The sequence below is a fragment of the Oncorhynchus kisutch genome, linkage group LG24, assembly GCF_002021735.2.
Source record: "Oncorhynchus kisutch isolate 150728-3 linkage group LG24, Okis_V2, whole genome shotgun sequence".
Lineage (NCBI taxonomy): Eukaryota > Metazoa > Chordata > Actinopteri > Salmoniformes > Salmonidae > Oncorhynchus > Oncorhynchus kisutch.
In genome coordinates, this window is record NC_034197.2 from 45273141 (window position 1) to 45286700 (window position 13560).

The window sequence follows — 13560 nt, forward strand, 5'->3', positions numbered from 1 at the left end:
TTTTCCAGAACCAAAAGTATAGTATTTTCAGCTCTTTGAAGCTGGTGTACAGAACCGAAAGTAAAAGATAGGGGAAAATGCACATATAACACATCTACAGTTTCGGCTTCTTAGACTTGCGTTCAACGAGAATGATAGATCTATAACACACATTTCTATGTGAATTTGGTTGTGTGGCCCAAAAAAAGTGTCATATTTCAAATGGTTAAAGTAAGGGTAGGTTTTGGGTATGAACGTCCCAGAGATCATTGATAGTACTAACCACCCACTTACAAACACCAGGAAGTACCGGGAGATATGAACCACCACAGTACCATTTATATTGCGAAGGGACCGACTAACTTAACAGCAGCACTTGCTCTCATACCGCAGTCTGAGGAGAGAGTATATTGATGCCGGTGATAGAACGCGAAAAACGTCCCGTTTTTTTTTTTTGTATCTCTATTTTTTCTTCACAACCGTGTGTATAAAACACGTGAGTTTTGGTGTATTGGCCTGATGTGACAGCGGAGCTCCGTTCAGTGAATTAAAGACGTCACGCACACCGGCGACAGGTGGGTTTTAAAACAATCAATAACATGTAGTTCGTCTCATGCTTAGTTTACCCATAATGTTGATGTGTTAGCTAGACCATTAAACACCAGAAGGACCAAACTGGGGAGATTACAGCAACACTACTAGTTTATAGGCCTACTGTTAATCACATTGTCTGAACGCAGTGAAGGCTGAGACATTACAGTCTAGTTCCGAACACTGGATGTTTTACATGTGTGTCCCAGATACACATTAAAAGCTCAGATATGGGGCTTTTGTGATTTTGTGTCACTGATTTATTTATTATTATTATTTAATGGCAAAAGTGGAATTGTGTTTTTAGAAATGTTTACACATTAATTCAAAAGGAAAAGCTGAAATGTCAAGAGTCAATAAGTATTCATCTCGTAATGAATAATGTGGAAATTGAGCAAGTTGAGGTGACTGAACTTCTTGGAGTAACCCGGAATTGTAAACTGTCATGGTCAAAACATGTTGATACAACAGTACTTGAGATGGGGAGGAGTCTGTCCATAATAAAGCGCTGTTCTACTTTCTTAACAACACTATCAACAAGACAGGTCCTACAGGCCCTAGTTTCTACCTTCTTAACAGCACTATCAACAAGACAGGTCCTACAGGCTCTAGTTTCTACCTTCTTAACAGCACTATCAACAAGACAGGTCCTACAGGCTCTAGTTTCTACCTTCTTAACAGCACTATCAACAAGACAGGTCCTACAGGCTCTAGTTTCTACCTTCTTAACAACACTATCAACAAGACAGGTCCTACAGGCTCTAGTTTCTACCTTCTTAACAGCACTATCAACAAGGCAGGTCCTACAGGCCCTAGTTTCTACCTTCTTAACAACACTATCAACAAGACAGGTCCTACAGGCTCTAGTTTCTACCTTCTTAACAGCACTATCAACAAGACAGGTCCTACAGGCTCTAGTTTCTACCTTCTTAACAACACTATCAACAAGACAGGTCCTACAGGCTCTAGTTTCTACCTTCTTAACAGCACTATCAACAAGGCAGGTCCTACAGGCTCTAGTTTCTACCTTCTTAACAACACTATCAACAAGGCAGGTCCTACAGGCTCTAGTTTCTACCTTCTTAACAACACTATCAACAAGGCAGGTCCTACAGGCTCTAGTTTCTACCTTCTTAACAACACTATCAACAAGACAGGTCCTACAGGCTCTAGTTTCTACCTTCTTAACAACACTATCAACAAGACAGGTCCTACAGGCTCTAGTTTCTACCTTCTTAACAACACTATCAACAAGACAGGTCCTACAGGCTCTAGTTTCTACCTTCTTAACAACACTATCAACAAGACAGGTCCTACAGGCTCTAGTTTCTACCTTCTTAACAACACTATCAACAAGACAGGTCCTACAGGCTCTAGTTTCTACCTTCTTAACAGCACTATCAACAAGACAGGTCCTACAGGCTCTAGTTTCTACCTTCTTAACAACACTATCAACAAGACAGGTCCTACAGGCTCTAGTTTCTACCTTCTTAACAGCACTATCAACAAGGCAGGTCCTACAGGCTCTAGTTTCTACCTTCTTAACAACACTATCAACAAGACAGGTCCTACAGGCTCTAGTTTCTACCTTCTTAACAGCACTATCAACAAGGCAGGTCCTACAGGCTCTAGTTTCTACCTTCTTAACAACACTATCAACAAGGCAGGTCCTACAGGCTCTAGTTTCTACCTTCTTAACAACACTATCAACAAGACAGGTCCTACAGGCTCTAGTTTCTACCTTCTTAACAACACTATCAACAAGACAGGTCCTACAGGCTCTAGTTTCTACCTTCTTAACAACACTATCAACAAGACAGGTCCTACAGGCTCTAGTTTCTACCTTCTTAACAGCACTATCAACAAGACAGGTCCTACAGGCTCTAGTTTCTACCTTCTTAACAACACTATCAACAAGACAGGTCCTACAGGCTCTAGTTTCTACCTTCTTAACAGCACTATCAACAAGGCAGGTCCTACAGGCTCTAGTTTCTACCTTCTTAACAGCACTATCAACAAGGCAGGTCCTACAGGCCCTGGTTTTGTCTCACCCGTACTACAATTTTGAAACCATTACAATACATTCATTACAGAATTTACAACACATGAAGTGTGTACCCTCAGGCCCATACTCCACTACCACAGATCTACAACACAACATCCATGTGCACGTGTGTGTTTAGTGTGTATGTTATCATGTGTGTTTGCATGTGTCTGTGCCTGTGTGTGTCTCTTCACAGTCCCCGCTGTTCCATCAGGTGTATTTTGATCTGTTTATAAATCTGATTCTCCTGCTGCATCAGTTACCTGATGTGGAATAGAGTTCCATGTAGTCATGGCTCTATGTAGTACTGTGGAATAGAGTTCCATGTAGTCATGGCTCTATGTAGTACTGTGGAATAGAGTTCCATGTAGTCATGGCTCTATGTAGTACTGTGGAATAGAGTTCCATGTAGTCATGGCTCTATGTAGTACTGTGGAATAGAGTTACATGTAGTCATGGCTCTATGTAGTACTGTGGAATAGAGTTCCATGTAGTCATGGCTCTATGTAGTACTGTGGAATAGAGTTCCATGTAGTCACGGCTCTATGTAGTACTGTGGAATAGAGTTCCATGTAGTCATGGCTCTATGTAGTACTGTGGAATAGAGTTCCATGTAGTCATGGCTCTATGTAGTACTGTGGAATAGAGTTCCATGTAGTCACGGCTCTATGTAGTACTGTGGAATAGAGTTCCATGTAGTCATGGCTCTATGTAGTACTGTGGAATAGAGTTCCATGTAGTCATGGCTCTATGTAGTACTGTGGAATAGAGTTCCATGTAGTCATGGCTCTATGTAGTACTGTGGAATAGAGTTCCATGTAGTCATGGCTCTATGTAGTACTGTGGAATAGAGTTCCATGTAGTCATGGCTCTATGTAGTACTGTGGAATAGAGTTCCATGTAGTCCTGGCTCTATGTAGTACTGTGGAATAGAGTTCCATGTAGTCATGGCTCTATGTAGTACTGTGGAATAGAGTTCCATGTAGTCATGGCTCTATGTAGTACTGTGGAATAGAGTTCCATGTAGTCATGGCTCTATGTAGTACTGTGGAATAGAGTTCCATGTAGTCATGTCTCTATGTAGTACTGTGGAATAGAGTTCCATGTAGTCATGGCTCTATGTAGTACTGTGGAATAGAGTTCCATGTAGTCATGGCTCTATGTAGTACTGTGGAATAGAGTTCCATGTAGTCATGGCTCTATGTAGTACTGTGGAATAGAGTTCCATGTAGTCATGGCTCTATGTAGTACTGTGGAATAGAGTTCCATGTAGTCATGGCTCTATGTAGTACTGTGGAATAGAGTTCCATGTAGTCATGGCTCTATGTAGTACTGTGGAATAGAGTTCCATGTAGTCATGGCTCTGTGTAGTACTGTGGAATAGAGTTCCATGTAGTCATGGCTCTGTGTAGTACTGTGGAATAGAGTTCCATGTAGTCATGGCTCTATGTAGTACTGTGGAATAGAGTTCCATGTAGTCATGGCTCTATGTAGTACTGTGGAATAGAGTTCCATGTAGTCATGGCTCTATGTAGTACTGTGGAATAGAGTTCCATGTAGTCATGGTTCTATGTAGTACTGTGGAATAGAGTTCCATGTAGTCATGGCTCTATGTAGTACTGTGGAATAGAGTTCCATGTAGTCATGGCTCTATGTAGTACTGTGGAATAGAGTTCCATGTAGTCATGGCTCTATGTAGTACTGTGGAATAGAGTTCCATGTAGTCATGGCTCTATGTAGTACTGTGGAATAGAGTTCCATGTAGTCATGGCTCTATGTAGTACTGTGGAATAGAGTTCCATGTAGTCATGGCTCTATGTAGTACTGTGGAATAGAGTTCCATGTAGTCATGGCTCTATGTAGTACTGTGGAATAGAGTTCCATGTAGTCATGGCTCTATGTAGTACTGTGGAATAGAGTTCCATGTAGTCATGGCTCTATGTAGTACTGTGGAATAGAGTTCCATGTAGTCATGGCTCTATGTAGTACTGTGGAATAGAGTTCCATGTAGTCATGGCTCTATGTAGTACTGTGGAATAGAGTTCCATGTAGTCATGGCTCTATGTAGTACTGTGGAATAGAGTTCCATGTAGTCATGGCTCTATGTAGTACTGTGGAATAGAGTTCCATGTAGTCATGGCTCTATGTAGTACTGTGGAATAGAGTTCCATGTAGTCATGGCTCTATGTAGTACTGTGGAATAGAGTTCCATGTAGTCATGGCTCTATGTAGTACTGTGGAATAGAGGTCCATGTAGTCATGGCTCTATGTAGTACTGTGGAATAGAGTTCCATGTAGTCATGGCTCTATGTAGTACTGTGGAATAGAGTTCCATGTAGTCATGGCTCTATGTAGTACTGTGGAATAGAGTTCCATGTAGTCATGGCTCTATGTAGTACTGTGGAATAGAGTTCCATGTAGTCAGGGCTCTATGTAGTACTGTGGAATAGAGTTCCATGTAGTCATGGCTCTATGTAGTACTGTGGAATAGAGTTCCATGTAGTCATGGCTCTATGTAGTACTGTGGAATAGAGTTCCATGTAGTCATGGCTCTATGTAGTACTGTGGAATAGAGTTCCATGTAGTCATGGCTCTATGTAGTACTGTGGAATAGAGTTCCATGTAGTCATGGCTCTATGTAGTACTGTGGAATAGAGTTCCATGTAGTCATGGTTCTATGTAGTACTGTGGAATAGAGTTCCATGTAGTCATGGCTCTATGTAGTACTGTGGAATAGAGTTCCATGTAGTCAGGGCTCTATGTAGTACTGTGGAATAGAGTTCCATGTAGTCATGGCTCTATGTAGTACTGTGGAATAGAGTTCCATGTAGTCATGGCTCTATGTAGTACTGTGGAATAGAGTTCCATGTAGTCATGGCTCTATGTAGTACTGTGGAATAGAGTTCCATGTAGTCATGGCTCTATGTAGTACTGTGGAATAGAGTTCCATGTAGTCATGGCTCTATGTAGTACTGTGGAATAGAGTTCCATGTAGTCATGGCTCTATGTAGTACTGTGGAATAGAGTTCCATGTAGTCATGGCTCTATGTAGTACTGTGGAATAGAGTTCCATGTAGTCATGGCTCTATGTAGTACTGTGGAAAAGAGTTCCATGTAGTCATGGCTCTATGTAGTACTGTGGAATAGAGTTCCATGTAGTCATGGCTCTATGTAGTACTGTGGAATAGAGTTCCATGTAGTCATGGCTCTATGTAGTACTGTGGAATAGAGTTCCATGTAGTCATGGCTCTATGTAGTACTGTGGAATAGAGTTCCATGTAGTCATGGCTCTATGTAGTACTGTGGAATAGAGTTCCATGTAGTCATGGCTCTATGTGGTACTGTGGAATAGAGTTCCATGTAGTCATGGCTCTATGTGGTACTGTGGAATAGAGTTCCATGTAGTCATGGCTCTATGTAGTACTGTGGAATAGAGTTCCATGTAGTCATGGCTCTATGTGGTACTGTGGAATAGAGTTCCATGTAGTCATGGCTCTATGTAGTACTGTGGAATAGAGTTCCATGTAGTCATGGCTCTATGTAGTACTGTGGAATAGAGTTCCATGTAGTCAGGGCTCTATGTAGTACTGTGGAATAGAGTTCCATGTAGTCATGGCTCTATGTAGTACTGTGGAATAGAGTTCCATGTAGTCATGGCTCTATGTAGTACTGTGGAATAGAGTTCCATGTAGTCATGGCTCTATGTAGTACTGTGGAATAGAGTTCCATGTAGTCCTGGCTCTATGTAGTACTGTGGAATAGAGTTCCATGTAGTCATGGCTCTATGTAGTACTGTGGAATAGAGTTCCATGTAGTCATGGCTCTATGTAGTACTGTGGAATAGAGTTTCATGTAGTCCTGGCTCTATGTAGTACTGTGGAATAGAGTTCCATGTAGTCATGGCTCTATGTAGTACTGTGGAATAGAGTTCCATGTAGTCATGGCTCTATGTAGTACTGTGGAATAGAGTTCCATGTAGTCATGGCTCTATGTAGTACTGTGGAATAGAGTTCCATGTAGTCCTGGCTCTATGTAGTACTGTGGAATAGAGTTCCATGTAGTCATGGCTCTATGTAGTACTGTGGAATAGAGTTCCATGTAGTCAGGGCTCTATGTAGTACTGTGGAATAGAGTTCCATGTAGTCATGGCTCTATGTAGTACTGTGGAAAAGAGTTCCATGTAGTCATGGCTCTATGTAGTACTGTGGAATAGAGTTCCACGTAGTCATGGCTCTATGTGGTACTGTGGAATAGAGTTCCATGTAGTCATGGCTCTATGTGGTACTGGGTGCCTCCCATAGTCTGTTCTGGACTTGGGGACTGTGAAGAGACCTCTGGTGGCATGTCTTGTGGGGTATGTATGGGTGTCTGAGCTGTGTGCTAGTATTTAAACAGACAGCTTGGTGCTTTCAACATGTCAACACCTCTCACAAATACAAGTAGTGATGAAGTCAATCTCTCCTCCACTTTCAGCCAGGAGAGATTTGCATGTATGTCATTAACGTTAGCTCTCTGTGTACATTTAAGGGCCTGTTCTGAGACAACTGCAATTTTTCCAAGTCCTTCTTTTGGCACCTGACCAAACTACTGAACAGTAGAACGGGTGAGACAAAACCAGGGCCTGTAGGACCTGCCTTGTTGATATTGTTGCTAAGGCAGAGGATCGCTTTATTATAGACAGACTTCTCCCCATCTTAGCAACTGTTGAATCAACATGTTTGGACCATGACAGTTTACAATATAGTGTTACTCCAAGCAGTTTAGTTACCTCAACTTGCTCAATTTCCACATTATTCATTACAAAATGTAGTTGTGGTTTAGGGTTTAGTGAATGATTTGTCAAAAAATACAATGCTTTTAGTTTTGGGAATATGTAGGACTAACTTATTCCTTGCTATCCATTCCAAAACTTAAGAACAACTTCTTATTTTCAATGACTGCCTAGGAACAGTGGGTTAACTGCCTTGTTCAGGGGAACAGTGGGTTAACTGCCTTGTTCAGGGGAACAGTGGGTTAACTGCCTTGTTCAGGGGAACAGTGGGTTAACTGCCTTGTTCAGGGGAACAGTGGGTTAACTGCCTTGTTCCGGGGAACAGTGGGTTTACTGCCTTGTTCAGGGGAACAGTGGGTTAACTGCCTTGTTCAGGGGAACAGTGGGTTAACTGCCTTGTTCAGGGGAACAGTGGGTTAACTGCCTTGTTCAGGGGAACGGTGGGTTAACTGCCTTGTTCAGGGGAACAGTGGGTTAACTGCCTTGTTCAGGGGAACAGTGGGTTAACTGCCTTGTTCAGGGGAACAGTGGGTTAACTGCCTTGTTCAGGGGCACAGTGGGTTAACTGCCTTGTTCAGGGGAACAGTGGGTTAACTGCCTTGTTCAGGGGAACAGTGGGTTAACTGCCTTGTTCAGGGGAACGGTGGGTTAACTGCCTTGTTCAGGGGAACGGTGGGTTAACTGCCTTGTTCAGGGGAACAGTGGGTTAACTGCCTTGTTCAGGGGAACAGTGGGTTAACTGCCTTGTTCAGGGGAACAGTGGGTTAACTGCCTTGTTCAGGGGAACAGTGGGTTAACTGCCTTGTTCAGGGGAACAGTGGGTTAACTGCCTTGTTCAGGGGAACAGTGGGTTAACTGCCTTGTTCAGGGGAACAGTGGGTTAACTGCCTTGTTCAGGGGAACAGTGGGTTAACTGCCTTGTTCAGGGGAACAGTGGGTTAACTGCCTTGTTCAGGGGAACAGTGGGTTAACTGCCTTGTTCAGGGGAACAGTGGGTTAACTGCCTTGTTCAGGGGAACAGTGGGTTAACTGCCTTGTTCAGGGGCAGAACGACAGTGTACCTTGTCAGCTCGGTTATTCAAACTTGCAACCTTTCGGTTACTAGCCACTAACCACTGGGCTACCCTGCCGCTTGTTGCGTGTCTTTCCCTATAACAAGCATGTTGAAATTCTGTCAGTTTGTTTCCTGTGAAATAGCATTGTATCTGGTCAAACACCGTTTTCCCCAGAAGTTTACTAAGGGTTGGTAACAGGCTGATTGGTCGGCTATTCGAGCCAATAAATGGGGCTTTACTATTCTTAGGTAGAGGAATGACTTTAGCTTCCCTCCAGGCAACAAATGATCTAATCATTATGGTAGGAGACTATAACACAGTGTTAAGTACCTCAATGGACCGTAAAGGAAATCACTCTACAAACTATCATCACCCTTAAGGAAATCACTCTACAAACTATCATCACCCTGCCCTGAAGGAAATCACTCTACAAACTATCATCACCCTGCCCTGAAGGAAATCACTCTACAAACTATCATCACCCTGCCCTTAAGGAAATCACTCTACAAACTATCATCACCCTTAAGGAAATCACTCTACAAACTATCATCACCCTTAAGGAAATCACTCTACAAACTATCATCACCCTGCCCTTAAGGAAATCACTCTACAAACTATCATCACCCTTAAGGAAATTAATCTACAAACTATCATCACCCTGCCCTGAAGGAAATCACTCTACAAACTATCATCACCCTGCCCTGAAGGAAATCACTCTACAAACTATCATCACCCTTAAGGAAATCACTCTACAAACTATCATCACCCTGCCCTTAAGGAAATCACTCTACAAACTATCATCACCCTTAAGGAAATCACTCTACAAACTATCATCACCCTTAAGGAAATCACTCTACAAACTATCATCACCCTGCCCTTAAGGAAATCACTCTACAAACTATCATCACCCTTAAGGAAATTACTCTACAAACTATCATCACCCTGCCCTGAAGGAAATCACTCTACAAACTATCATCACCCTGCCCTGAAGGAAATCACTCTACAAACTATCATCACCCTTAAGGAAATCACTCTACAAACTATCATCACCCTGCCCTGAAGGAAATCACTCTACAAACTATCATCACCCTTAAGGAAATCACTCTACAAACTATCATCACCCTGCCCTGAAGGAAATCACTCTACAAACTATCATCACCCTTAAGGAAATCACTCTACAAACTATCATCACCCTTAAGGAAATTACTCTACAAACTATCATCACCCTGCCCTGAAGGAAATCACTCTACAAACTATCATCACCCTTAAGGAAATCACTCTACAAACTATCATCACCCTGCCCTGAAGGAAATCACTCTACAAACTATCATCACCCTTAAGGAAATCACTCTACAAACTATCATCACCCTTAAGGAAATTACTCTACAAACTATCATCACCCTGCCCTGAAGGAAATCACTCTACAAACTATCATCACCCTTAAGGAAATCACTCTACAAACTATCATCACCCTTAAGGAAATTACTCTACAAACTATCATCACCCTGCCCTGAAGGAAATCACTCTACAAACTATCATCACCCTGAAGGAAATCACTATACAAACTATCATCACCCTGAAGGAAATCACTATACAAACTATCATCACCCTGCCCTGAAGGAAATCACTCTACAAACTATCATCACCCTGCCCTGAAGGAAATCACTATACAAACTATCATCACCCTGCCCTGAAGGAAATCACTATACAAACTATCATCACCCTTAAGGAAATCACTCTACAAACTATCATCACCCTTAAGGAAATCACTCTACAAACTATCATCACCCTGCCCTGAAGGAAATCACTCTACAAACTATCATCACCCTTAAGGAAATCACTCTACAAACTATCATCACCCTTAAGGAAATCACTCTACAAACTATCATCACCCTTAAGGAAATCACTCTACAAACTATCATCACCCTTAAGGAAATCACTCTACAAACTATCATCACCCTGCCCTGAAGGAAATCACTCTACAAACTATCATCACCCTTAAGGAAATCACTCTACAAACTATCATCACCCTGCCCTGAAGGAAATCACTCTACAAACTATCATCACCCTGCCCTGAAGGAAATTCACAAATATTATTGAAACATTAGAAATAGTGGATATTTGGAGACAAAAAAAAATCCCGACCTAGTGAGATATACATGGAGGAGACTTAATCAAGCTAGTCATCTTGACTACATTCTTGTCTCTTTCTCTCTTGCATCAAAAGTTTAAAAGGTTTTAATAGGAGACAGAATGCGATCGCATCATCATCATCTAATTGGCATTCACATAACTCTTATAGAATTTCCACGTGGATGGGGAAAGATTTGGAATGGGTCCTCAGATCCTCAAAAAGTTCTACAGCTGCACCATCGAGAGCATCACTGCCTGGTATGGCAACTGCTTGTCCTCTGACCGCAAGGCAGTACAGAGGGTAGTGCATACGGCCCAGTAGATCACTGGGGCCAAGCTTGCTGCCATCCAGGACCTCTATACCAGGCGGTGTCAGAGGGAGGCCCTAAAAATTGTCAGACTCCAGCCACCCTAGTCATAGACTGTTCTCTCTGCTACCACACGGCAAGCAGTACCGGAGCGCCAAGTCTAGATCCAAGTGGCTTCCCCCAATCCATGAGACTCCTGAACATCTAATCAAATGGCTACCCAGACTTTGTGCATTGCACCCCCTCCTCTTTTAGACTGCTGCTACTCTCTGTTATTATATATGCATAGTCACTTTAATAACCCTACCTACATGTACAGTTGATGTCGGAAGTTTACCTACACTTAGATTGGAGTCATTAAAACTCGTTTTTCAACCACTCCACAAATGTATTGTTAACAAACTATAGTTTTGGCAAGTCTGTTAGGACATCTACTTTGTTCATGACACAAGTACATTTTCCAACAATTGTTTACAGACAGATTATTTAACTAATAATTCACTGTATCACAATTCCAGTGGGTCAGAAGTTTACATACACTAAGTTGACTGTGCCTTTAAACAGCTTGGAAAATTCAAGAAAATTATGTCATGGCTTTAGAAGCTTCTGATAGGCTAATTTACATAATTTGAGTCAATTGGAGGTGTACCTGTGGATGTATTTCAAGGTTTACCTTCAAACTCAGTGCCTCTTTGCTTGACATCATGGGGAAATCTATGTAAATAGTCCGGTGGCGGTTTTTATGACTTGTTCAGTAGTCTAATGGCTTTGGAGTAGAAGCTGTTGAGGAGCCTTTTGGTCCTAGACTTGGTGCTCCGGTACAGCTTGCTGTGTGGTAGCAGAGAAAACAGTCTATAACTTGGCTACTGGAGTCTCTGACAATTTTATGGGCTACTCACTCACTTATGGTTCTGCCTACTCCTGATGATTCGTTTTTCAAATCATATGAGCAAAAAATATTTAGCTTTATCTGGGACGCTAAACCAGACAAAAGGAAAGTGTGCCTATCTGAATAATGAAGATGAATTGAGTGGGTTGAAATGATTAAATATATAGCTCTGTAAAACCTCACTTATTCAACAGTTTTATTTGAACCCTAAATGGTTCTCAAGTAGATTACTTAGAAAAGCTCATCCATTGTTTAAAAATTGTCTTTTTGCCTTTGTGCAGATTGCCATGTCTCATTTTCATTTTCAAAGCATCTCTGTTTTTCAAACAAGCATTGCAGAGCTGGATACAATTTTATTTTCATCCCCCTGAAAAGATGGAACAAATATCATGGCTTTTTGAAAAGGGTATTTGGTTTTTAAATGATATTGTAAAGTGGAATGGTAGAGTTATGTCCTTCATGGATTTATCAGAATTGTTTGGGAAGGTCTGCTCAAACCAAGAGTACAACCAATTGATTACAGCATTGCCACTAAAATGGAGGAGGCAGGTGGCAGCGGGAGGAGGTAGGGAACTGCCTGTCTGTCTCTCTACTGCCTGTCCGTCTCTCTACTGCCTGTCTGTCTCTCTACTGCCTGTCTGTCTCTACTGCCTGTCCGTCTCTCTACTGCCTGTCCGTCTCTCTACTGCCTGTCCGTCTCTCTACTGCCTGTCCGTCTCTCTACTGCCTGTCCGTCTCTCTACTGCCTGTCCGTCTCTCTACTGCCTGTCCGTCTCTCTACTGCCTGTCTGTCTCTCTACTTCCTGTCCGTCTCTCTACTTCCTGTCCGTCTCTCTACTAACTGTCCGTCTCTCTACTAACTGTCCGTCTCTCTACTAACTGTCCGTCTCTCTACTGCCTGTCCGTCTCTCTACTGCCTGTCCGTCTCTCTACTGCCTGTTCTTCTCTCTACTTCCTGTCCGTCTCTCTACTAACTGTCCGTCTCTCTACTGCCTGTCCGTCTCTCTACTGCCTGTCCGTCTCCCTACTAACTGTCCGTCTCCCTACTAACTGTCCGTCTCTCTACTAACTGTCCGTCTCTCTACTGCCTGTTCTTCTCTCTACTTCCTGTCCGTCTCTCTACTAACTGTCCGTCTCTCTACTAACTGTCCGTCTTTCTACTAACTGTCCGTCTCTCTACTAACTGTCCGTCTCTCTACTAACTGTCCGTCTCTCTACTACCTGTTCTTCTCTCTACTGCCTGTCCGTCTCTCTACTGCCTGTCCGTCTCTCTACTGCCTGCCTTTCATCTCTACTGCCTGTCTCTTTTCTACCTGTCTCCTGTCTCACTTCTACCTGTCTATAAACACCTACTGAATAATTTCCTGATGTGCTGACTGTGTGTTAGGGGCGATGCGGTGGACCTATAAGAAGAGCGTTACCATGGGAGCAGTCTTCCTCCTCCTCGCCATCCTTTACTTCAGTCTCCCTCTGGACCTCAGGAGCACCGTGGGTACACACACACAATCACATGTTGGCAGTGGTCAGGTTGAAATGGATTGAATCAGTGACTGGTGGTGTGTGTGTGTGCGTGTGCGTGTGTGTGTGTGTGTGTGTGTGTGTTCCGACTAAGGCTGGGTGATAATAATACTGTAAATAAACGGTGTTTGTATAGCACAGTTAAAACAAGAACCTTAACTCAAGGTTATGTATATCCACTACCTATCAAAAGTTTGGGGTTACTTAGAAATGTGCTTGTTTTTTAACAACAATAGTACCCGCCATTTTGAGCCTGTAATCGAACCCACAAA

General features: G+C 42.5%; 1 protein-coding gene across 2 annotated transcripts in view; it reads left to right on the plus strand.

Annotated features, from left to right (window-relative positions):
• Positions 1–226: 226 nt before the first annotated feature.
• LOC109883513 (alpha-1,3-mannosyl-glycoprotein 4-beta-N-acetylglucosaminyltransferase C) overlaps positions 227–13560 on the plus strand; it is a 36987-nt gene continuing 23653 nt past the window's right edge. The window contains exons 1-2 of one of the 2 annotated variants that reach the window (XM_031804112.1): positions 227–554; positions 13158–13258. In XM_031804112.1, coding sequence (XP_031659972.1) covers positions 13163–13258 — 96 coding nt within the window. In that variant the 5' untranslated portion in view covers positions 227–554; positions 13158–13162. Of the gene's footprint in view, positions 555–12939; positions 13259–13560 lie in introns of those variants that run through there. The other variant, XM_031804113.1, reaches the window with a different exon arrangement.